At 29.8% G+C, this 26,585-nt stretch overlaps 2 protein-coding genes across 3 annotated transcripts; both read right to left on the reverse strand.

The window, feature by feature from the left end:
* Window positions 1-11,960: 11,960 nt before the first annotated feature.
* Window positions 11,961-21,699, reverse strand: LOC110814058 (uncharacterized protein C24B11.05-like). Of its 2 annotated transcripts, none has more exons than XM_088215125.1 (8): window positions 20,795-21,699; window positions 18,110-18,175; window positions 17,932-18,029; window positions 17,820-17,857; window positions 17,598-17,685; window positions 17,139-17,330; window positions 16,869-16,934; window positions 11,961-12,375 (listed from the first exon to the last, which is right to left on the reverse strand). In XM_088215125.1, exons 1-8 carry the CDS (start codon window positions 20,796-20,798, stop codon window positions 12,025-12,027), a joined length of 903 nt encoding a protein of 300 aa, XP_088071251.1. In that variant the 5' UTR covers window positions 20,799-21,699; the 3' UTR covers window positions 11,961-12,024. The 2 variants fall into 2 exon arrangements, with proteins under 2 accessions (XP_088071251.1, XP_021897067.2); XM_022041375.2 differs by lacking the exon at window positions 20,795-21,699 and adding an exon at window positions 18,272-18,386 and having other exon boundaries at window positions 11,962-12,375.
* Window positions 21,700-23,273: 1,574 nt separating this feature from the next.
* LOC110814089 (Haloacid dehalogenase-like hydrolase (HAD) superfamily protein) lies at window positions 23,274-25,217 on the reverse strand. The gene is made up of 8 exons (XM_022041432.2): window positions 25,025-25,217; window positions 24,871-24,936; window positions 24,658-24,755; window positions 24,531-24,568; window positions 24,325-24,412; window positions 24,018-24,227; window positions 23,806-23,871; window positions 23,274-23,627 (listed from the first exon to the last, which is right to left on the reverse strand). The coding sequence occupies exons 1-8, from the start codon at window positions 25,071-25,073 to the stop codon at window positions 23,454-23,456; spliced, it is 789 nt and encodes a 262-aa protein (XP_021897124.1). The 5' UTR covers window positions 25,074-25,217; the 3' UTR covers window positions 23,274-23,453.
* Between the last annotated feature and the right edge of the window lie 1,368 nt (window positions 25,218-26,585).

Below are 26,585 nucleotides of genomic sequence, written 5' to 3' on the forward strand. Positions count from 1 at the left end.
CACACAAGTGCATTATTTACATGAGATCAGAAGATTGCCTTGCAAAGAAAATAAAGTTGACTTACTTGATGCTTTAAAGAAGTGAATATAAGCCTTAAATCCTGCACTTATTCGTTTAGTAGATTCCCCGCTTTCCTTACCTTAACCGGAAGATAATTTGGTTCTTTGTATTCAATAAGTATTGCATGACCGAATAATTCAAGGAGGGGCGCACTGCAGGGAGGGTCCTTTTAAGTAGATGACTCGTCGGGTCGTCGGAGCGTTGATAAATGATAAGCCAAATTAGGCAAAAGAAAATCAAGAATAGTCCACTGCCTGGAAATATTCCATTCACGTCTCAAGATATCACTACAATTAAGATTTAGACACGTACTCTATCAAGAATTTCCTTTTATTCTTTGAAAAGTAAGAGCATTTTATTGAGAAGATAGTATATATACAAACACCAAGCCTAGTAAAGGTAGTTCACAATGAAACCAACCAAGCAATCCAACAATCAAACAAAGAATCTTCTCCAGTAACGTACATTTTCTATTTTTTTCTGCATCTATCTTCAATTGATTCATAATTGCCTTTACCATTGAATTGTTAAAAATTAATTTACAAAATAGAATATAATTAATTAATTTATTGATAGTTGAACTTCATAAATTAGACTCTTTATATATCTTTTAGTTTGGTAGTAGTTGTGAATAATAAATTAGATTTATTATATTTGTTGGTAGTTATAATTAATTCTAATAATTGTAATAATGTCTATAAATAAGTATGTACTTGAAGTTTTTTTTGTAAGAATTACAATAGAAAAACTTGAGTCTTCTCATTAGTCTTTCTAATATCTTCATCCTATCTCCAATAAAGTGGTATCAAAGATTGATTTCTTGTTAAAATTCTAGAGATGGCTAGCAATAATCTATTTTCTTTCCAATTTTCTCGTCTTACAAAAGAAAACTATGAGAGTTGGTATTTTCGTATGAAAGTCATACTTGGCTCACAAGATGTGTGAGATATTGTAGAAAAAGGCTTTACTCCATCGGAAGATGAAAGATCCTTAACTCAAAATGAGAATGATGTTTTTGCAAAAATAAAGAAGAAGGATCAACAAGCTCTTGTACTCATCCATCAAGGTTTGGATGAATCTATGTTTCTAAAGGTGGTTGATACTACCAATGCAAAGCAAATTTAGGAGATTTTAAAGAATTTCCTCCAATGAGTTGACAAGATGAAGAAGAAAATTGTTCGATCGTTGCCACCAAAATTCGATTATGTGGTTTGTGCAATTGAAGAATTAAAGGATCTAGACATTTTGATATTTGAACAATTAGAGGGATCTCTACAAGTTCATGAAAAAAAAAAGAGAAGACAAGAAGAGCATTTAGAATAAGTTCTCAAATCAAAAGCATCTTTGAATGATGGTGGAAAGCAAACAGGATGAGGAAGTGGTAGAGGACATGGTCGTGATTGTGGTCAAGCATTCAAAAGAAATGAAACTCAAGATGATGCTGATAATAAAGACAAAAGTCAACCATCAAATAGAGGCCGTGGAAGAGGAAGAGGAAGAGGAAGAGGAAGAGGAAGAGGTAACTATAGAAATTCTAACAAATCAAATATGAAATGTTACAATTGTCACAAATATGGACATTATGCTTGGGAATGTCGTAACACTTTAAACGAGAAGGAGGAACAAGCTAAATTTGTCAATGATAAAGAAGATGAGGAAGAAAAAACTTTATTTCTAGCATGTAAAAAGGGAGATAGTGATACCCATAATTCATGGTACTTGGATAATAGAGCAAGTAATCACATGTGCGACAATAAAAAAAAATTTATGGAGTTTGATGAGAAGATTAATGACAATATTTCTTTTAAAGACTCTTCAAAAGTTCAAATTCAAGGGAAAATTACAATTCTAATCTTTTCAAAAAATGGTGAGCATGTACTTATTATTGATATTTACTCTGTGCCAAAGTTAAGAAGTAATATTTTGAGTTTGGACCAACTTCTTGAAAGTTAATATGAAATTCACATGACAGATTATTATCCTTGGCTTACAGATTAAAGTGCTAATTTGATTGCTAAGGTGTGTTGATTTTACCGATCTTATCCATTTACTTAATTCAAATTCAAATTCAAAGTAGGTTGTGAAGAAAGTGCATCACCATAGCCTGCGCAGCTGCCATGCAGCGTGTTTACATGAATCTCTGAGTTTAATTTTATCGGGTCATCTTTGGATTAATCAAGCACAACTCCGTACTTATAAATGTAATCGTACAATTCAATAAAATCAGTTTTTTCTCTCCTAAAAAATAAAAAACCAATATCCTTCTGAAATTAAAGAAACAGAGGGTACTGCAGCCTTGGACTATGTTTTGCAGTTCTCTCTCTCTCTAAATTTGTTCACCGTCTCAGCTTCTTTTGAAGCTGTTACTCATCTGATCCAACAAGGTGCACATGTCAATGAATAGAATGTTTATCTTGAATCTCAAAACTATTGAATTAAGATGTTTGAAGGTTAGTGTGGAAGATGAAACAAGGTGTTGGGATATGAGATTTGCCCACTCCTTGACTCTCTCTCTAAATTTGTTCACCGTCTCAGCTTCTTTTGAAGCTGTTACTCATCTGATCCAACAAGGTGCACATGTCAATGAATAGAATGTTTATCTTGAATCTCAAAACTATTGAATTAAGATGTTTGAAGGTTAGTGTGGAAGATGAAACATGGTGTTGGGATATGAGATTTGCCCATTTGAACTTTGGCGCACTCAAGGTGATGGGAGAAGAAAAAATGGTGAAAAGGATGCCATTAATCAACCATCCTAATCAATTATGTGAAGCATGTCTACTTGGAAAACATTCAAGAATGAGTTTCTCAAAAGAAGCTACTACAAGAGCAACCCAACTACTTCAACTTGTGTATGTCGATGTGTGTGAGCCAATCAATCCATTCTCATTTGGTAAAAACAAATACTTTCTACTATTTATTGATGATTTTAGTAGCAAGACTTGGGTATATTTTTTAAAGCAAAAATCAAATACTTTTGTTACTTTTAAAAATTTCAAAGCTCTTGTAGAAAAATATTGTGTTTGTGAAATAAAGTCTTTGAGAATAGATAGAGAAGGTGAATTTACTTCCAAAGAATTCTATGATTTTTGTGAATTTAATGAAATTTATTGCCCTTTAACAATTCCAAGATCACCACAACAAAATAGAGTTGCGAAAAGAAAGAATAAAATTATTCTTAATATGGCTAGAAGCATATTGAAAGCAAAGAACATGCCTGAAGAATTTTGGGCCGAAGTAATTTCTTCTGCAGTGTATTTATCTAATAGATCTCCAACATTAAGTTTGAAAGACATGACTCCCCAAGAAGTATGGAGTGGAATGAAACCTAATGTCAACCATTAGCGAGTTTTTGGAAGTATTGCATATGCTCATGTTCCATAACAAGAGAGATCTAAGCTCGATGATCGAAGTATCAAACATATTTTCATTGGGTATGATGTAAACTTAAAAAGCTATAAATTGTATAATCTAAGCAATTGTAAGATTATGGTAAGTAGAGATGTTGAATGTAATGAAAAAATGACTTGGAATTGGGAGAAGAAAGAAGAAAATGCTTATGATTTCTTTCCATACACTCGAATGAGAAAAACCAAGAGACCACGATACCTTTGTAAGAGACAACTCCACTTCATTCTCCAACTAATGTTGCATCACCCGATATTATTTTATTAGAGACTGCATTGTTAAAAAAGAAGTGGAGCTTAAGCATGTAAAGACTGAAGATCAAGTGGCGGATATTTTCACCAAACCGCTCAAGTTTGAAGTCTTTCAAAAGCTACGGGCTAATCCTGGATTGAAAAGGAGATTTACAAATTAAGGAGGAGTGTTAAAAATTAATTTATAAATTATAATATAATTAATTAGTTTATTAGTAGTTGAACTTCATAAATTAGAGTCTCTATATATCTTTTGGTTTGGTAATAGTTGTGAGTCATAAATTAGATTTATTATGTTTGTTGGTGGTTATAATTAATTTTAGTAGTTGTAATAGTGTCTATAAATAGACATGTATTTGAAGCTTTTTTGTAAGAACCACAATAGAAAAACTTGAGTTTTCTCATTAGTCCCTCTAGTCTCTTTCTCCTATCTCCAATATGAACAACAATTAAAGATTAGTTCGGGTTCTTTCATCATCAAAGCTTTTAATTACTATTTTAGTGATTGAAGTTTCATTTTCTTCACCTTTTCCCATACCTTAGAAAGACTTTTTTAGAATATTCTAAGCTTTCTTTCAAGTTGAAGCATCAGTCGCGTTCTTAAACATTGAATCATCAAAACATTAATGGGTGAGAGATGGGGCTTGTTGATCCTTCTTTCCTGACTTAGATAAAGCTTGCTTCTCAAGAGATAAATCTTCTTCATTTTAAGGCTTCTTTCCCATAGAGCCAAACAAGGTTTTCACGTATAGACCACTTCTCATAATTCTTTTTTGTAAGGCAAGGGAACTATAAGAAAGTAACTGTATTGTTGGCCATCTTTCAATTCTTTTCGCACTCTTCTCTCAATGTCAAAGAATTTGACTCTAATACTATTTCGTTGGAGAAAAACAATCATAAGAAGAGAACCATGTTTCTTACTTGTTTTGAAATGTCAAGTACAATCGAATATTTACAGATACAATAAGTAAATTAAGAGACACATCTAAATTGTTCTCAATTACTAGGTCATACTAAGAGACATTCTTATATAATTACTAGATTCTATAAAAACATTTAATTGCTGAATTCTAAAAGACAGAATAATAAAAGATATATGCATTTTAAGAATCACATTTTAATCATTTCAATTTTTATTTTTCAAATTGATTTTTCATACTGCATAACATTTGATGTGGTTCTTTTTTCTTATTGTGATAGAAATTTGAACTTGTTAATAATTAAGAATTTGAGTTTTGAGGTTGAGATATTTAATAACAATTTAACAATATAGTTCAGAAATAAATTTTACAAGTATTTCATGAGTATCATAATGACCATGCAACTCATGAGAATACTTAGCATCTAGTCTTAAAATAATAGTAGTAATGAGAAAATAATAATATGATTTGAGATTATAAAATATGATTATGCTAAATTCTATAGTTGAAAGAGGTTTGTCGTAGCATTAAGTTCATTTGCAATGAGTTTGACTTCTTTGAGGCATTGAGAGACAATTTTTTTCTCTCATTACAATTCTTGAAGACTCATGTAACATTAAAGTTAGAGTTTATGCACTTAAAGTATAGACCAAAGACCTTATAAAGAGCATTTCATACTTGTTGAGAGTCTCAAGGACAATGACATATGGAAATAACTCTTCTGATAGTAAGGTTAGCAACCAGGCCATGAACTTTTGTCTTTTTAAAATTAAATGGCATATTCAAGACCAAAAGTAGAGCAACCATCCGAATCAATAATTATTTGCAAGTGAAGGGCAAAGAGCCAACAATATAACTTGTAAGATTTTGATAGTTAAGGTAGAAAGAAATTGTGTTTTTCATAAAAGATAATTAGTAAAAATAATTTGATAGAAAATGTGATGAGAGATAGACTGAAAGGATAATGCATTAGAAGAGATGGAAAACATGGATTGATTGAAAGCATGATCAAGCACATACTCACTAACCTTGTCTAAAATTAATTTTTAATAAAGACGAAACAAATATTGGGTCCCAAATAAAGATAATTAATTGTGTAAATTAAGTCAATCATAAATTAATTAGCAAGAACTAATAACCATAACCCCAAACTAAATTAATGCACAATTGAGTAAAAAATAATAAGTAGATAATAACTGCAAAATTAAATAAATTCAGAATTTTACATAAAAAACCCTTCAGTATGATAAAAAAAATTACGGGTCAATTTTTGAATTAAATTTACTATTAACATAAATAAGTACAAGATAATCCACCAAGAATTAAATTCAGAACAAAAAAGAAACAACATTTTCTTTGTCTAAAACTTGAAGAAAAGAGAAAAAAATCAAATTACTTTCTTAGAAAAATATGAAATAGATGACATCAGTAATGATTTCACTTATGAGAGAGAATGACAACTACCTTTTTCCTTTTCTCTTAACAGCCACTCAACCTGTATATATATATATATATATATATATATATATATGTGTATACATATATGTATATACCCTTCTTATTTCTCTTATTCCTTTTCTCTTATCTTTTTTCTCTCTTTCTTTCTTTTCCGCATAACCTCTATATTTCTCTTAAATTTTTTTTCTCCCATGTATCATATATATATATATATATAAGAGAAAAATTGCAGCCCTAATTTTTTTTTAATTTTTTCTTTTCAATTACTAATTTGCCTTTGTGGGCTGGACACATAACCAACAATCTCCCCCTCCGGCCCATGAGTAGATGTCCACCATACATTGCTCAATGTCCAATCAGTCCCACCTTCTTGGTGCAAGACTGATGTTTATCATGAGTCACTATCTTAGTCAACATGTCAGCTGGATTTTTATCAGTGTGAATCTTTTTTAATAATAACATATCTTTATTATTCACATCTCGTATATAATGATATCTCACATCAATATACTTAGTTTGACAATGACGTGACATTCTTACTTAAATCTGGAGCACTTTGGCTATCACAATTCATTACATACTCATCTTACTTCAAACCAAACTCTTTGAGAAATCTTTTCATCCAGAGCATTTCTTTACCTGATTTAGTTAAAGCTATATACTCTGCCTCAGTTGTAGATAAGACAATATATTTTTGCAATTTAGACTGTCATAATACAGCTCCTCTTATAAAAGTAAACACATACCATGAAGTAGACTTTTTGCTATCAAGGTCACTTACCATATCTGTATCTGTATATCCCTCTAGAATTGGTTATTTGAAAATCTATTTTACTGTTTTCCAATGACTCTTACCAAGATTAGAAAGAAACTTGTTTACCAAACCAACAATATGAGCAATATCTAGTCGGTCCAAACCATATAATATATCAAACTCCCAACTACAGAGGAGTAAGGAATAACTGACATTTTTTTTAGTAGCAGGACATAATTTCTTACTAAGTTTGAAGTGATCAGCAAGTGGTGTGCTAACCGGCTTAGCATTCTTCATATAAAATCTGTTTAGAACCTGCTCATCATATCTTTTTTATGACAACCATAACTTTTTAGTTTTCTTGTCAGGAGTAATTTGCATATCCAAAATTTATCATACTGGTCCCAGATCTTTTATATCCAAAAAGTCAAACAATTCTTTTTTCAAACCACTAATCTCTATAGTGTCTTGTCCTACCATCAACATGTCATCTACATAAAGTAATAGAATGACAAACTTACCATTTGTGAATGTCCTGAAATGCGCACAATGATCTGTATTTGTTCTGGTGTAATCATGACTGACTATGAAAGAATCAAATTTCTTATACCCCTGTCTCAGAGCCTGTTTCAATCCATACAAACTCTTTTTCAACCTACAAATCATGTGTTCTTTCCTTTTGACTTCAAATCCCTCTAGTTGATCCATGTAGATTTCTTCCTCCAAATCACCATGAAAGAATGTTGTCTTCACATCTAGTGGTTCAAGCTCAAGATCTAAACTAGTAATTAAATTAAGAATTACCCGAATGGAGCTCATCTTCACAACAGGAGAAAATATCTCATCAAAGTCAATTCATTTCTTCTGATTGAAACTCTTTACTACTAAACGAGCCTTATACTTCACTAACTTCACATTGTCTATCTTAACCTTGTATACCCACTTTTTTTTCAAATCTTTTCTACTTTTCAGAAGTTTAACTAACTCATAGGTATTATTATTCTTCAAAGAACTCATTTTTTCTTGTATTGTTTTCACCCAGTGAGTTTTTTCTTGATGGTTCTGAACTTCTTGGAAGCTTTCTGGCTCCCCCTCTTCAGTAACTATAATATACTTAGAACTAGGATATCTGTTAGAAGGATGATGTGTTCTAGTTGATCTTCTAAGTTGGGGTTTTTATGCAATTGGGATGAAAGGGGCTGCTCCCCTTGCTCAACATCATATGGTGTTGACATATCATCAAATCTTTGATCATCATGTAACTCTCCCTCATCTATAGCATTTTTTATTGAAGGAGAAACTAGTGCAGGAAGAGGAACATCTTCACTTATAATATTCTCTGATGTCTCAAAGTTTGATAAGATTTTGTACTCATAAAAAATTACATCTCTGGACCTGACGACTTTCTTTTTCACTAGATCTCATAATCTGTACCCAAACTCCGTATTTCCATAACTCAAAAAAATACATGAAACTGTTCTATCATCAATGTCTAAAGGTACATGCATAAATGTCTTGCAGCCAAATACCTTCAAATAAGAATAATTGACATCTTTCCCAGACCATACTCTCTCAAAAATATCAAAATCTAAAGGAGCTGATGGAGATTGATTCATCAAGTAGCAGGCAGTGTAAAGTGCTTCACCTCAAAATGATTTTGGTAAATTAACTATTTTTAACATGCATCTGACCTTTTCAATGAGGGTTCTGTTTGTTCTTTCAGCTATACTATTATGCTTATCAATACCCGACACTGTCTTCTCATGTCTAATTTTATATTGTAGACAATAATTCTCAAACTCCTTTGAAGTGTATTCACCACCATTATCACTACAAAAATATTTTGAGGAAGTTCTTTTCTCTTTTTCCACCATGACATGAAATTGCTTTAAATACTGAAGAACGTTCAACACAGACATCCAAACATGTTGTGAAACATTATCAATAAAAGTAAGGAAATATCTGCTACCTCCTATAGTTTCCACATCAATAGGACCACACACATCAGAGTAAACTAATTTAAGAACATTCTTTTTCTTTTCAGATGAGCTAGTAAAAGAAATTCTATGTTGTTTACCATACACACAATAATCATAGGGGTTTAGACTCATACCTTTTATACAAGGAATAAAAGAATTCTTTGCCAAAATCTACAACCCTTTCTCACTTATGTGAGTTAGCCTCTTATGCCACAAGTCTAGTAAAACATCATCTTCAGCTGCATTTAGTGCACCTCTAATAACATTCACCTGAGTCTTATAAAGTGTATGACACAATTTGCCTATAACAACCATAACGGAACCTTTAGCGAGTTTCTATTTTCTAGCACAAAATAGATTGTAATAACCATTTAAGTCAAGAGTATTAGTAGAAATCTAATTAAGATGTAAATCTGTATATGCTGCATATTCTTCAAAGTCAACGTTCAACCAACATCTGTTTACACATAAATATCACCAATACCCACAATGTCTGCGTAGTTGGTATTACCCATCTTCAATCTGCCAAAATCTCATGCTTTGTACATAGTAAAGACATCTCTTCTAGATGTAGCATGATTAGGATGTTGCAGAATCAACAACCCACTTAATATCAGAATCAATGGCGTGGCTATGATTCTCAACAAATAAAAGTACAACTAGTTCTTCACTGTCATCAGCTACAATTGTAGTAGTGTTCTGATCATCTGTTTTTTTTTTCCTTAGTATTTTGTTTTTCCAAATCCTGAACTTTCCTTTTGCATATAATTTACCTCTGGATTTATAACGTCCCTTAGAATCTCTACTTTTACTTCTACTCCTACTCTCTGTTGTAGTAACAAGTGTCTGTGAAGTCTCAATACCCATATCTTTTCTCATCGTCTCTTTATTGTACAAACTATTTATTATCATAGATAAAGACAAAAAACTGTCTGGAGCAGAATTGTTAAGAGATACTACTAAGGTTTTCTAACTGTCTAGCAAAGAACTCAAGAGCAGTAACGCTTGCAATTCATTATCTATAGTAATTTTCATTGTGTTCAACTTATTTACTAACTATTGAAATTTATTCAAGTGTTCAGCAAGTAATTATCCATCTCTCAGCTTTAGATTGAGAAGTTTTTTTTATGATAAAAGTCTTATTCCGAGCATTTTTTCTCTCATACATATTTTTCAATTTATTCTACAAAACCTTGGCATTCATTTCTTTGTTTATATAATGATAGACACTATTATCCACCTATTATCGGATAATTCCTACAGTTTTTCTATGCATCTTCTTCCATCATCATCTGATTTTTTCATTGGCTTAATAGTTCCTAACTTAATCAGATCATATAAATCTTTATAATAAAGAAGATTATTTATTTTTGACTTCCAAATTGAATAATTTAAAGAAGACAATTTTATCATAGTACCAACAAATTCCTCCATCATAATTCACATATCAATCTCAAACTGCAAATCAATCAACAAACTAGTCAACCGAGCTCTTATACCACTTGTTGGGTCTCGAACAGAGATAAACTTAATTGTATAAATTAAATCAATTTCAAATTAATTAACAGAAACTAATAACTATAATTGCAAACTAAATTGATCCACAACTGAGTAAAAAATAATAAACAGATAGTAATCGTAAAATTAAATAGACACAGAATTTTAAATAAAAAACCTTTCAATATAAAAGAAAAAACTACAAGTTAATCTCCAAATCAAATATACCATTAACATAAATAAGTACAAGGTAATCATCAATAATTAAATCTAGAACAAAAAAAAAACAGTATTTTCTTTGTGTAAAATTTGAAGAAAAAAAAATAAAATCAAATAATTTTCTTGAAAAAAGGTTAAATAAATGATGTCAGCAATGATGTCATCGATGAGAGAGAATGACAAACGACCTTTTTCCTTTTCTCTGGACAACCACTCAACCTATATACATACCTCTTCCGATTTCTCTTCTTCTTCCTTTTCTCTTCTCTTCCTTCCCTCTATCTTTCTTTTCTGCGTAACCTCTCTCTTTTTTTGAATTTTTTTATCTCCGCTGCATCATATATATATATATATATATATATATATATATATATATATAAGAGGAAACTACAGCCCTATTTTTTCTTTTAAATTACTAATTTGTCTTGTGGGCTGGACACATAACCAACAGCAACTAGAATTCAAATGCTACATCTCTGACTTCAATATTGTATAAACTTCTTAAAAATAAATAAAGTCAATTTTATTTCTTGTGGATTATAGGCATAAAGCATAATTTTGATTTATAAGAGAATTAAATATAATAAATGAAATACTCGCTACGAATTTTTAAATATTGGAGTTTGATTTTTTGATTAGAATCTGAAGTCAAATTTTTTTAATTTTGAGTTAAACTCATTTAGATAAACATAAAATTAAAAGGAAAAGTTCAGTAATCAAGTCCAAATGAACTTGATTAAGTTCAGATTATGGAAAATCAAGCTCGGAAAACTTGACGAAAAGCCCGTTTAATAATTTATTTATTTATTTTTATTAAAAATATTGATAAATAACATAATATACGTAATTTACAGAATAAAAATGTATCCAAAAATATATTATTTATTTATACTTTGAGAAAAGATATAAAACTATTTAATTTATCAATAAGTAAACAAATACTTTTGCTGAGTTCTTAAACAAATTACCTTCAAACTCCAATTTTGTTTGTTTGGCTAAATGAACTTTTTTATGCTCGAATTTGGACCTACATAAACCAGCTTTAACCAAATAAAAAACGAACTATTACCAACATATTTAATTTATTGCCACTTGATTACTAAGTGTATCTCTATACTAATTGAGAGATTTATTGTTTCAAAAATTAAAAAAAAAAAAAGTTATCAAGACTTGGTAACCTACATGTTGGGAGCCTCGGAAAAAAGAAAAAAAAAAGAAAAAAAGAAAAAAAGAAAAAGGTAAAAGGGAATGCGTTCATGAATAGGCGATATATATCCATATCTATCACATAATGATATCTATGTATGCATATAAAAATACCATAAATATATTTAGATAATTATATAAATAAGAGTCATATATATACTTTTTAATAGATAATACAAATGAAATCATTTTCTTAAGCACATAATTGAAATATAAATTTATTTCCAAATATATTAAGTATTTTCTTTAATTTACATTTTTTTTATAATTTCTAAATTTTAAAAAAACATGCTTGAAGCGAGGTTGGATTAGACCAATTCGGGACCATGTAAGTAATCTTATGTTTGGGTCTTCTCTGATGCCCCAAATTTGAACTATATAGACCATAGATAGAACTATTTTGAATCCAAAATTTATTTGAGCTAAACCTCCATGAGCGTTTGCAAGTTGATAGGACTAGAGTAGAACCAAGATGGCTCAACCTATTTGATGTGTCAATAGCCTGAATTTCACTTGTATTATGGTTGATTTTGTGAGTCCATAGTTTTGGTATCATTTGTGGCAATTGGTTGACTGCCTCCAACTTATAATCTGATTCATTGCTTTTAAGAGATTTCCCAACCTTCACATAAAAATTATAAAATAATATAAATTAGCTTCTTTATCAAAGAAAAAGTACAAGAGTAATTTATACAAGTACAATTTTAACTTAAATGTAATTATATAAATTCTTTGTACTCTGAAATAATTCAAGATGAAAGAGAAAACTCTTACATTAACTCCTATATGGTATTTGAGCATTAATCCATCTTTTCACATGGCTTCAGAATTTTTCAAAATATTGCCATTACTAATCCTAAATGCAAATCCATCCTCTATAGTCTTTGCCATTGATGGAATTGAAAAACCTAGTAAGGCATTTTTAAATTCAATAAGACTTCATGATCTTATACAACGTTTCAGCCTTAGCCAGCGATACAACCATCTCTCTCATTGCTTTAGCCAGAACACCTTGTGGCATGTGGCTAAAGCTCAAGAATCTATTTGTCAATTGGTTATGCTCCAGGTTTAAGCACCTTAAAGGCAAACTCAATTTTTCTTGTAATAATTATATTTTTCCCATATCTCAATTTTATTAAAATAACCACATACCTATTGAATTTTTTCCCTTTCTATTTCATGTTAAGGATTTGAGGATGACAGTGAAAATTCTTCAAGTCAAAAATAGAGAAAAAAAAATGAGGTCTATGTGATACGAGTAAAGGGGGCCAACTCACACTAAGTTACATAAGATCCCTTGATCATGATGCAATTCAAACTCAAATGGAAGACTGCATGGAAGACCACGACCTCATGAACTGTCCAAGACAAGGCCAAGATGTTTTAGGTCAAAGAAAAAGTCCGTATGGAAGGTTAAACACAATAAATGATGGGCTTGGGACACATGAAAGGACTATCACAAGTTTAAGGGAAAAAAACTCAAGAAAGCTTTTCAAAATTTTGCTCAAAGGTGGATCTTTGAAGGAAAACGACTTGGTTCATATTTGAAAGCTCATAAAGAAAGAAAACAAATCTCATTTGACTAAAAGAGAGCTAGCCATGCCAAAACCTATAAAATAGGGTTACATGGTCGAGAGGATTTTTCACCTAAGAGAGATTTTTTTTTTTTCCCTTTTATCTCAAATTAAGCTATAAAAAGTCATAATCCAAGTAGGACTCATGGGAATCAAGCTTAAAGAGTCAAATTTAGTTTTCAAGAGTCCTAAAAAAATTCTCCCTTCACAAAATCATAATAAACAAGAGCTTGAGATATTTTAAATAAATAAAAATCAAGAGAGGTTATATTTATCATCAATTCAGTTTCTATTATCTTAATTTAAATAAGATTTATGGCAAGACATTCAAAGAATTTGAATTTAACTTAAAAGGGGTCCTAAGTCGACTTTATTTTTATAAATTAATATTAAATAAAGTGTTGGAATCATACTTGATGTAGAAAAGTGTAAAGGAGATGATCTACACACATAGTTCACTGGTGTGGACATATTTCAACTCCAACTAAAACATGGATAAGAGTCCTTATTCCTCAAGGTCAACTATTAGATCTTATTCTATCTTCAAGACTGAAAATTCATTAAATATTAAAGTCCAAAACTGAGCCAAATAGTCCAAGTAAGGTCGGTTAAAATCCTTAAAGATTCCAAGAACTTAAAGGGAGAAGAGTCCTCATTTATCTTACATTTATTATTATTTTGAAGAGCCTTATAATCTTTAAGATAATTATTTAGGAGTTTACTTTTTATTGCAATTTGTATAGTCTACATCTATAAATAGGTTGTCATTATAGTAATTATAATCATCGAAGTTTGAGAGTAATAAAATTAAAGTTTTTAATTTTGGTTAGTTGCTGGCTAAGTTGCTCTTTAGGGAGGTTACTTCAATTTTCTTGTTGAGTGAAGAACTAGTATGTAGTTGTTAAGGTAACTTGTGACGTTTTTATCAATATCTCTTTTTAATTTGATTTTAACTTATCAAAATATTTCTTGTGGTATTCTAATCAATTTATTTTTCTCAATTACCTTAATTCTCAATTATATATTGATTGTGGGTTAAGTATGGAGAATTTGTTTAGGTATTAAGTTTTTGTTATAAATTGTATGTTGGAGTTTTTTATCAAATTGATTGATTCTGGGTTTTGCATCACTATGGGTGCCCTGAGATAAAGATATATTTTTCTTCTATATAGCCACCTATAATTGCTACTTTGGCCGTCTTTTTCTAGCTCTATTTTCACAAGCATAGTTGAGTTCCCTTTCTCGTCTTATTCTTTTTGCACTAAATTTCTAGCTCTACTTTTGACACGTTTTTACCAGTTGTCAATCTTACCAAAATCAGGTTGGTGTTCTTCTTAGTAATTTAAAATAAGTGGTCCTTAAAAAATTTAATGTAAATAACACGTTTTTATACAATTATCCATTTAAAATTGTGTATACGTAATAATCTTTAGGTATCAAAGATCCTATGTATTTAAACATGTGCATGGCCGTAACAAAGCCATTTATGGCCCCCAATTATCTTTTTTTGCCTAATATTAGGAACTCAACTTTTTTCTCATTTCTTATGGTTTTCAATGGCAAAATTAAAGATTTCTCTCTATTGGTTTACAAGGATGGAAGACATCTTATGTGCTTTATATATATATCACTTTTTTAATTCTCATAAAAGTGATGTCACCACGGTAAGAAGATTTCAACAAATAGTAGCCACCTATTTTTTTCTCAAAGATCTAACCCATAAACTTTTTCTTGGTGATTGGAGTTCACGAAACCCCATTAAGGCTATAGCTCACCCAATAAAAATATATATGAGAACATCTCACCAAGACTCAATTTTTTATGCTAGTGGGTTCACCACTTCTATGTCAAACTTCTTTACTACTCCTTAGTGATAATATTTCAGCTAATAATGTCATTACATATCATATGATCACAGGAGTTCTGTAGTATATATCTCTCACACAATTAGACATAACCTTTATTATTAATTAATTATCTCCATTCCCACACAAACTTATTAAGACTTATTAATATGCTATCAAAAGACTCCTTTAATATGTCAAAGGCACTAATATAATTCATCTTAAACACAATAAATTCTCTCAAGCTTTCTAATAATCTATGAAGAAGTTGGTTGGGCAAGTGATTATCCAAAGGAATTTTTATTCAAAGTAGTAGAGTAAAAATTGCTACAAGCACAAACTTATTAAGACTCATAGGTGTTTTTTTTAAAAGACTCCACAAGTATGTCAAAGGTACACTCAATCATGGCATTCATCTCAATAACAATTGGTCCTTCCAACTTTCCTTAATAGTCTATTCAAATTTTGATTGGTCAACAAATTCTCAAGAGAAATGTACTAAAAATGTAAACTGCTTCAAGTTACTTGAAGTAAGTAAATTTTTATTTAAAAATAAGCAATTTCATGTTTGAACAAATTGGTGGTAATAAAAAAAATAAGAAATTTCGTTTATAAAAAAATAATAATAAGGATGAGAATTAAGTAAATTAGCTTCAGAAAATAAAAATAAAAAACTAAAAGTTAGGAATAATATGCTTATTTTTTATCTTATTAAAGTCAATTTTGAAAACTTAGTGAGGTTCATACTTTTTATGTTATCAAACGTAAAGATTAAAATAATATCCTTCAAAGTGTTCATAAGCAACAAATAACTAATCTTAAGCACTTTTTTGTACTTGACCTTTTCAATGCAATTAAATGAATTGTCTAATGTTAGTTGAAGACTGAAAAAATTTTGGTGGTTACCTTTAATTGTTTATAGCATGCTTTTACCTCTACATATTACAAGATTAAACTATATAAAGATAGGTAAGATAATTGTTAGATATCAGCTCTGCCGAATTAAATTTAGAGCAAGTTCGGGTTTAAATATGTGGAAGTAATCTTATTATCAAAGTAGTCGCACATCAATTTTCTCTTCTCTTCATAATCAACCTTTAAATTGTTCATTGATATCTTCGTCGTTACGAGAAAATAATTATATTTATATTTTATCTTAAATTTTTTAATTAAAATAAAAAATATAATTATAACTCAAGTCTTTAGTTTTTAATAAAATTATATGTCATATCATTCGAATCAAATATTGTTAATGAAAACTAAATAACAATTTTACAAATGCAAGTAATAATTTGTAGAATTCATACAATTTTCATGAATTTTTAATAAAATTTATGTTATTTTTAATAAAAATCGTAAGGAAAATGTATGAATACTAAGTTGAGAAAAAGTTTTAATTATATACATTCTGAACATGTTCTCACATGGTATAATGCAGCCAAAACTTGGAACATCTTTTAACATATTTTATGTGTTATAAAGGAAGAGACAGCAAGAAAGATTATAATAATTAATACACGTTCAAGATCCATGCTGTGCAATATATTTTAAAACAAAAATATTATTTAACATAATTTTTTAAGAAGAAATTTAAGAGTAGTTGTAAGAGGTATTATTTGTTTGACTTTTTAATTTATTATAAGAAAAGATAATATTTTGAATAATATAGAAATAAGAAATGTAGAGGAGGAAATTACCAGAACAGTCCAAAGACCTACGGATTTGGCAGCAGCGATATTTCGAACATTGTCATCCAAAAACAGCTGAAAATTAAAAACTACATTGCATCAATTTCACTCTATTATTGAATTGTAAAAATGACTAATTTTTTTAGAAGTATAATATTATTTTTATTATCTTATTTATATAATATTTTAATTTATTTTTTTTATAAAATTAAATTTGAACTAAACCCAACACGCGATGAGAGAAATTAGACAGAATAGTAACGCAAAATCTTATCTTACGGTTTGGCGAGGATCGACTTGTGCAATTTGGAGAGCAATTTTCATGGCTTCTAGAGATGGCTTCAAAGTAATAGGGAATTGTTGCATATTTGGATTCATAGTCTCAAAGCAAATAATTTCATCCCAGCAATCTTCTAATTCCAACCTTCTCAAAGTCTCCTTTGCATGTTTTCTGTCCGAATTGGTAAAAATCTACCCACAAATATTCATTAACAACATAATAAAAAACACATATTTTACTGAATTAGAAAATATTTTTCCAATCACTATTTATTTAAATAGTTAATATATATATATATATATATTTGTAAGACATATATGAGTTTAAGTTAGTTAGACTTTACTTTTTTGTATATTCTTAGTTAAAAATGATCTCTATTATATTATAATTAATATATATGTATTATTTAATCAACAAATATGTCAACTTACTAAAGAGAAAATTCTTTTTATGCTTACTATTTTTCTCTGTGAGATCCCCAGCAGGAGATTACGTAGATTATAATCTGCTTTGATCAAATCATACGGCAATTGTCCGTGCACGAAACTGATTTATCATCATAATAAAATTTAAAGAAACTCTATGTAGATATATGTATATATATATATAAGGAAGATCAAGCATTAACTACAAATTAATTAATTAATTAATTAAGAGTTTCTTTTGCTAAAAATGTTTACCCATGATAATCGTCGGGATGAACATCATACCCTAATGCCTGTAATAAACGTGGAAATTATTAGTTATCAAAATTTCAAAAAAAATATATATATATAAAATCTAATTAATTACCCGTAAGCCAGCAAGAGTGCTGCCATGAGTTCTGAAAAGCTCAACTCTGAGAGTTGAAGCAATGGCCCGAGAGAACCCTAACTTTTCAACAAGGAAATCTACAAATCATAATTAAAGAAATTAAACATGAATCAAGTCATAAAAATATTTTAGTAAATTATAGAGATTATTCATAAACCTTCGATATTTCTCTTCACAGCCTCAGCTATACCAGTACTTGAAGGATACAATGTGTCATCTAGATCTGTTTTTATCAAAGAATAAAAAAGAAAAGAAAACTTAAGCATATCGCTAGATATTGATTGGATATACATACATATACATATATATACACATATACCGAAGATGATACAGTCGAAGTTGGTGGGAGAACCCATTTGTGTTGAAGCAGATGAAGAAAGAAAGCAAGCAACTTTGAACTTGGTGTTTTTTTTTTTTTTTTTGGTGCCTGTTTCTTTTTATGTTACATGGCATCTTTAAATATATATATATACATACACATAAATTATTGTGTGTCAGTGATCGCGATATCTTGATAAGGAGTAGAGTTGGGGATTAATAATTAGTTTTCTTAAAGATTCGCGGCCATGACAGGTTTGTCCTCATAATAATTAATTCTGAGTCGTCAGATAGGAAAAAAAACACACACTAAAAATACATATATAATAAGTACACTCTTAATTTAATGATAATTAAAATTTTATCATTCATCATAATTTTAATTAATTCTATAATTCAATTTAATAAAAATTTAATTCAATTCAATTTTTTATTTTAATATATTTTTATTAAACAGTTAGCATTAAAATTTTAACTAATTTTAATTTATTATATCTTTCAGTTATAATTAATTTACTAGTTAATTATTTTAATTTTAGTAAAATTTGAAGTGAAAAAGTAAATATTTTAGGTTTACATAGATATAAATTGTAATAGCTTAAAAATATCACCGAGTTAATTTTTTATATTTGATATATTTAATTTATCTTTTATATGTATTTAAAAATAAATAATAAGGTTAAAAATATGATTTATAGTAAGATGAAAAAAAAAAATAGAGAGACATGTAGAGAAGTTGATAATGGGTTACTCTTTAGGCCTTATGGGCTTATGTGGGCCTAAGGGAATCTAGAATAAGAATGATAAAGCATGAAGATGCATAAAAAAAGGGCGGGAACCTTTTAGATGAGGTAGCATGATAAAAGGTGATAACTTTTTAGATGAGGTGGCATGATAAAAGATAATAATTTTTAAGATGAAGTGGCATATGAAAGATGATAATTTTATAAAATGATACGTGAAATGTGGTAACCTTTTAAACAAAATAACATGATAAAATATGACCACTTTTAGATGAAGTAGCATCGTGGAAGTATGACAACCTTTCTCTTATGACTCTCCATTTCTATAAATAGGGATGAGAGAATGGAAGAAGAGACATTGTGGAAGAGAGAGCAAGAGTGAGATCGCAAGAGTTTTTGGCACAAAGTCGTTAGTTATAGTTAGCAAGAAACTAACACTAAAAACACATCAATTCTAGAACAAGTTGGGTTAATTCTCTGATTGGACCATGTCTGTTTACCTTCCACGAAGGGTAAATTCAAATTTTTAAATCTGTTTAGAGTCTCTCTGAACTCATCAGCATAAACCCTTGAAAAATATTATGTGGATCTCTCTTATCTACTAAAAACCATGTTGGGATGCCCTCTTACAATCTACGAGAAGTCTCATTTTTACTTACAATCATCCATATTGTTCCACAACAAACCCCTCTCTCTTTTCTCGTCTTATCTTTATCGTATACGCTAATAAACACTCACCTCCATTCAGTCCTACAATCTTCAAAAATGCATTAAATAAAGCATTCTCCTAATAGTACCTCTTTATAACTAAGTACCTCATCATTCCATAGAATTAAAATCTCACTAAAACCCCCCTAGCTAGTAAATCTTTCCAACCTATTTTCTTAGTTTTCCAAAGGCCACAAACAATTCTATTTGAGATTGATTCCACTTTAGATATTTAAAGACATATCACATTAGGTCTCCATATATTCATAAAACCCTTTCTTATAATAGTTTATTTTCATAATATTTTAAGAGATGATGGCACTAAATATCGATTAAGTATTGTAATGACATTCTACCCAAATAAATCTCCAAAAGCGAATGTTTCTCACCCAAAAAAAATAATAATAATAAAGAATAGTAACAATTCATCTCAAAAACATATTATGATGACCTATAGGAAAATTATCTTCAAATTTAACCCAACTAATTATCTTTTGAAATTTTGTTTGATTGCACAAACTTAATTTTAACAAATATTTTGTCATTAATCTGTGTTTGAGATTAATTTGTTTTCTTTTCAATCCCAACCAAAAGATGAATTTGATACTTCGTTTTTAGTACATATCAAATCGCATTGTCTAATTTAACAAAGTCTTTTTCCTCTTTGACAATCCAAACTTTTATTCCATGGCTAACAAAACCTTTAATCAAATTCATACTCTAATTCCCACATGAAAAACTATTCTCCCAATACCAACACATCCCAAATTTTCTATGAAAATTATGCATCCATCTGTTAACATCATCACTCAATAGAACACATGCAAAAGAAATAGAAACGAAAAGGAACATGGCAAAAGGAGGAAAACGATTGGAGAGGATTGAAAAAAAAAAAAACCCATTTGAACTGTTCATTCTCAATATATGTTCATGCTTCGAAAAGCATCACAAGAAATATTAATTACAATTCAAAAATTCAAGAAATGCTCAGAAAAATTCAAACATTAATCCCAACTCAGAAATACAAGGAATACTGAGAAGAAATACAAATAAAGGAGAAAGGTAGAATTTACCCATTGGAGTTATAGAACAAAATTCCCTTTGGATTGCTCTCGGGTTCCTCAGGTTTATTCCACTTCTTTCTGTTTGCTTTTTTTTTTCTTTTGTCTCTTTTTTTTTTTTTTGGTCACTTTAAAAGCTACTCTCACAATGATTTTACAGAATTTTAGAATAAAGTCCTCACCCAAAATTGTGCTCATTTCCCTCCGTTTTCTCCTCAAAAGCCCCTTTTTTTTCTCTCTCTCTAAAACCCGTCTCGGCCTCCCTCTTTTTCTTTCTTCTATCCTCAAAAACCCCGTGTGCAGCCCTATTGGTTTTAGCTCCATTTGGAGCTGAAGCCATCACAACTCTAACCCAAATCGAGTGTTATCCTCTTTTCTCGCTGCTCAGGCATCTTGTCACGCAATCACCTGTGTTTCATCTTCACCGCCACGTTCTAACTTCTGTTCGCTCACTTCTCCTCCCTTTTTCTTCACGTCATTATCTTCTTCTGTCTCCACTGCTCCTGTTTCATCATTGCATCTTGCCAAATCATCAATCAATCATCAATGTTCCGTCATCATCATCGCGTCTGCCATCTGCACCCGCAAAAGAGAAGAAAATTATTATTAAAAAAAAGACCAAAAAAAAAAAAAAAATGTTAAACCCTCATTTTCACCATCTGTTTCGAAGGAAGAAGAAAAAGGAGGTGGTGGTCAAATTAAGCTCTTCCCAAAACGACGACGTCGTAGCGACCAAAATCCAACATTTTGGGGATGAAGTGGGTCGGGCTGGGCTTTCTTTCAAGCCCAGCCCGAGGAGGAAGGGATAAATATTGAGCTTTTCTTGAGCCCCGTTCATTTGAGGAAAAAGAAGGCTTCGTCTTTAAGGCCTGGCCTGGAAAGAAAGAGAGAAAATAAAGGGAAGGGCGAGTGGGGTGGATCTCTCGTTTTCTTACATTTTTTTAAATTTTTAACTTGGACTACTTTAGATTTTAAATCAAATTGAAATATTATCTGTTCTCATTTATATATCTGTAATTACATATGCATATGTTTATGGAAAGTTTTGTTAGGTAAATTTATTTTATTATTTTTTTTTTCTTTTATTTTTTTTGGCTTTTTCTTTTACATATTTTTAATTAATATAATAATAATAAATGCCAATTAAAAACCTCATGACAAAATTAGGATATAGCAGTTGCCCAGCTTAATTTAAATATTTATTAAAAAAAATCTATTAAAGATTAGAATTACCCTAAGTTTGCCCACAAAATGTAGGATCCTTTGTTTCCTATCATCCTTGACGTTTTTGTTTTCTATTTTTGTTATTTTTTATTTTTTTACTTTCTTTTAGTGATTGAAAAACATATTTACAAAATAAAAACTTTCATTTTTAGAAATTGAAGGTAGATGCAAAATTGAAGAGTCACCTCTCTTTTTCAAGTAATGGAGGTGAATCCAGAATTAAAGAGTCACATTCTTTTTTTTTCATTAGTAAAGGTAAATACATAAATAAAATGCGATCTTACCTTTTAGGTATTAAAGATGAATATAAGATTAAAAAATCGTGTTATTTTTTTAAGTACTAAAAGTGAATGGATGTACGAAATACCTTATCTTTTTAGACATTGAAAGTGAATGCAAGATGATTGTTTTTTTTTTTTTTTTAGAAACTAAAAACGTATGTGGAATTGAAGTATCACTTTATCTTTTTAAGCAATAAAGATAAATATATAAGTTGATGTATTTTTTTTTAAGAAATTAAAAACAAATAAATATATAATTGACACGTTACTTTTTAAGGTATTGAAGACAAATAGATAAGAAAATAACACTTTATTTTTTTTTATTTTTGAATAAGTAGAGACAAATGTAAAATTAAAAGACACCTTGCGACTTTAGGCATTGAAAGTGAATACATGCATTAATGTTTCTTTTTTAAGAATTGAAGACAAATGCATATATTAACGATACCTTACCTTTTTAGCTATTGAAAATGAGTACATGAGGAAATGTCACCTTAACTTTTTAGGCATCAAAGGTGAATACAAAGATGATTGTCTTTTTTTTTTTTTTCTAGAAATTCAAGGCAAATACAAGATTAAAAGTTTATCTTACTTTTTTATATTTTTTTTAGGTGAATATATGAATTGAGTGAGTCCTTTCCATTTTAGGAATTGAAGTCAAATGCATGTATAAATGATGCTTTATCAATTTAGTATTGAATATAGATGCATGAGAAAATTTTACATTCTCTTTTTAAGTATTAAAGGTGAATACGATATAATTATATTTTTTTAAAAAAAATTAAAGATAAAAAATTCATCTTATCTTTTTAAGCATTGAAGTTAAATACATAAGTAAAAAATTATCTTATACTTTTAAATATTAGAAGTGATTTAAAAATATAAAGTTATAAGCACTAAAAATAAATACGGAATTAAAAAATCACCATATCTTTGACAAACCCTAAGGTGACAAGGCGATCATGTTGGAGCTTATCCATACAGAATTTGGGAGAATTATTTCTTTATGTTCATATTTATTGGCAATAATGACATTTTTTTTTTATTTCCGTTGGGAAAGAGTTTGCACATCTTCATGTACATTAATATGTACAGAATTAACATGACATTTACAAGATGAGGGAGGGCCCCATTATAACGCCTTTATTTGATTTTGTCTTTGTCCATTAAGCTCCAACGGTTGTGATTGCCAAACTACACTCAATTTCACTGCTGGTACGGTTAATCCTTTGATCATCACCGTCCATTTCGCCGACCCATATTTCCGGCATCACCTGTGCCAAATTGTTCACTGCCTCCACTGCGCAATCTGCTTCTTTGCTCTTCATTGATTTTCCAACCTGCAACCAATAATACCAATGCTGTGCCTCTTAGCTTCACCTCAAAAATGATTTTTCCTTTTTTTTTTTTTTTTTGGACGACGGTGGAAACCACCCTTGTAAGTTTTGTTTAAAAGAGAAAAAGATCATGGGCAAGAATTGTGTAAAAAAAAAAGGAGAAAATAAATTCAGAAATTACCAGAACAGTACGAAGCCCCACGGATTTGCCAGCGGCGATATTTCTAACGTTGTCATCCAAAAACAGCTGCCGGCAAATAAATCAATATCAACAATGATTTACAAGTAATTAATCACTTTTTTTATTAAATAAAAAAATGCTAAATAGAAATATTTTTTAAGTGCTAATCGCGTTCGGCAATTAGAAATCATTAGGTTGGAGAAGGCATTTACCGTTCGCCGAGGATCGACGTTTGCAACGTCGAGAGCGATTTTCATGGCTTCTACCGCCGGCTTCAGAACGACAGGGAATTCGTCGGTGCGTGCGGATTTCGACAAGTTTGGGTTCATGGTTTCGAAACAAATGATTTGGTCGAAACAGTCTTCTAATCCTAACCTCTTTAGAACCTCGATCGCGTGATTCCTGTCCGAATTCGTGAAAATCTGAACGGAAAATAAATCGCACTTAGTCGCCAATTTTTTTTTTTTTTTTTATTTCTTTAAAGAAAACGAGTTGATTGATTGTGGATTTTGAGCTTACAACTTTTCTCTGGGTGATACGATGCAAGAGGTTAGTCAGTTGAGGGTCTGGTTTGATTAGATCGTACGGCAATCTTCCGTGCACGGAACTGATTAACAAGATTAGTAGAATTAGGAATTTTCAAGTTTTAAATTCTGCTTCTGGAGAAGAGAAAGAAAATGTGATGCTGAAGCATTTAGACATAGTGTTTTATGCTAAATCCGTACCCGTGATAATCATCGGCATCAATATCATAGCCTAATGCCTGCAATTACAAGCATAGACATTAATCAGATATTTTTCTTTTTATAACAAATAATTGAAAAATAAAAAGATATCTTCATATTTAATTACTCGCAAGCCAGCAAGGGTGCTGCCGTAAGTTTTGAAAAGCTCAACTCTGACACTTGAAGCTTTGCTCGGAGAGAATCCGAATTTTTCTATAAGAAAATCTAGGCACCAAAAAGAAGAAAAAAAAAACAGATGAAAGCAGAATCAGGAAATTATAGCATTTTACTGAACGTAAAAAACTTAAGAGTTGAGTTTTTCTTTTCTTTAATTTTAAACCTTCGATGTTTGTCTTTACAGCCTTAGCTATTCCAGTATTGGAAGGATACAATGTGTCATCCAAATCTGCTTTCAGAACACAAAGAAATTAGGCAAATTAAGAAAATTGAGACGTAATCTCAAAATAGTCAGGTCTTATGAATTGCGGATATACCAAAGATGATGCAGTTGAGTGGAGAAACAGATTTCTCGCAACAGTCCATTACAAGCAAAGCAAAGGAAGCAGATGAAGAGAAAGGAAGAAAGCAAATTGAAGTTAAAATGAGCAGAGAGGAAAGCAAAATCGAATTGGTGAACTTGAAAAGTTGAAGGAGAAAGAAAGCATGAGTAAGGGGGATTTTGGGGAAGGAGGGGGGAGAGGGATATTTATAAGGAGAATGAAAGAGGAAGATGGGGCCATGCTGACTCAGTGTTCAAATCTCCATCATCATATTCACACGATGGATTCACACAATTATTTTAATATAATTTTTAGAGATTTTTTTTTTTCTTTTTAAAAAACAGGAGAATGAATATATGATAAAATTGCATAAAGTAACAGTAAAAAATTATTTTTTAATATAAAAAAATAAATAAAGATATCTGTTAATTAAATCAAAATATACGGCTTGATTATTTTTTTCTTTAATTAGTGTATATAACAATTATTTAAGAATTATAGTTTTATGTAGACTTTTAATTGATATATATCAATATGGATTTTAAGTTTTTCAACAAAAAAATTAAAATCAAAATTTTAAGTTATTCAACGCTTAACAATAAACTGGTAAACGCTGTTGATAATTTGGTAGTCTATATACGTGATAATTCAATGCTAACGTAATAGGCTTAATTATTATTAAACAAAAAAAAAAAAAAAAAAAGGTTCTGAAACTTTTTCCCCTTCAACGTTGTCGTTAAGCATTTAATAGTTACAATGAAGTCAATAATGTTTTTATTTTTCTTTAAATTAGTCATTCAATTAATGTACATATTAAATAAAATTAATTTCCAGGTACCATCACTCATGGCAATCATGTCATCAATTTGTAAAATAAATTAAATTTGTATAGAATTTGAATAAAAATAAAATATAACATATTTATATCATCTAAATAGATAGTTAGTTGAAAAAATTAATCTCTAAATCGCGCACAATCCCAATTAAAGGAAAAACACAATATTTAAAGTGGTTCGGCAACATACATATATCTACAGGCAAGACCAGTAATAAAGTTTTTTAATATAATAATTTAAAAAAATACATCACTAATAAACTAGTAAACTAATTTATAAAGAACTAATTTAGAAGACACATAAAATAATCCCTAACATAATTATAAAAATATTATTATGATCAAATATTATATTATCAAAATTTAAGTCATACCAATAAATCTTACTCTTAGCTTGAATTCTCTTCAACATCAAATTAAATGACTGTCTTATCATTCTATCTCGTCATAATGCCCGTTTAGGGGCACTAGTGAGTAGAATCTACTCTAATCAAAGTCTAGGCAGTGCCTAAACTTGCTAACTGGGATTACGTTGGTCATCATATTCACATGATTTTTCTGTATATATACCTTCTACACAACTATGGTACTCTGTGATATAATATCCCAGATGAAGTGATATTGACATCAACATGCTTTGTTCACTCATGGTACATCATCTAGTTTTTTGTGAGATGTATGGTACTTTGACTGTCATAAAACACTGTTAGATTTTTCTAT

Source organism: Carica papaya, chromosome 3 (assembly GCF_054855325.1).
Source record: "Carica papaya isolate Zhongbai chromosome 3, ASM5485532v1, whole genome shotgun sequence".
Lineage (NCBI taxonomy): Eukaryota > Viridiplantae > Streptophyta > Magnoliopsida > Brassicales > Caricaceae > Carica > Carica papaya.

What these genes read in the sequence shown, in the direction of transcription:
- LOC110814058 (XM_022041375.2), bottom strand. Translation starts at nt 18,308, where the DNA reads ATGGGTTCTCCCACCAACTTCGACTGTATCATCTTCG. An exon ending in AAGTCGATCCTCGCCAAACC is followed by an intron (nt 16,935 to 17,138) that starts GTAAGATAAGAT and finishes TTTAATTTTCAG; the next exon opens with CTGTTTTTGGATGACAATGT. An exon ending in TAGGTCTTTGGACTGTTCTG is followed by an intron (nt 12,376 to 16,868) that starts GTAATTTCCTCC and finishes TTTTATGTGAAG; the next exon opens with GTTGGGAAATCTCTTAAAAG.
- LOC110814089 (XM_022041432.2), bottom strand. Translation starts at nt 25,073, where the DNA reads ATGGACTGTTGCGAGAAATCTGTTTCTCCACTCAACTGCATCATCTTT. An exon ending in TGTAAAGACAAACATCGAAG is followed by an intron (nt 24,756 to 24,870) that starts GTTTAAAATTAA and finishes TTTGGTGCCTAG; the next exon opens with ATTTTCTTATAGAAAAATTC. An exon ending in GCACCCTTGCTGGCTTGCGA is followed by an intron (nt 24,569 to 24,657) that starts GTAATTAAATAT and finishes TTGTAATTGCAG; the next exon opens with GCATTAGGCTATGATATTGA.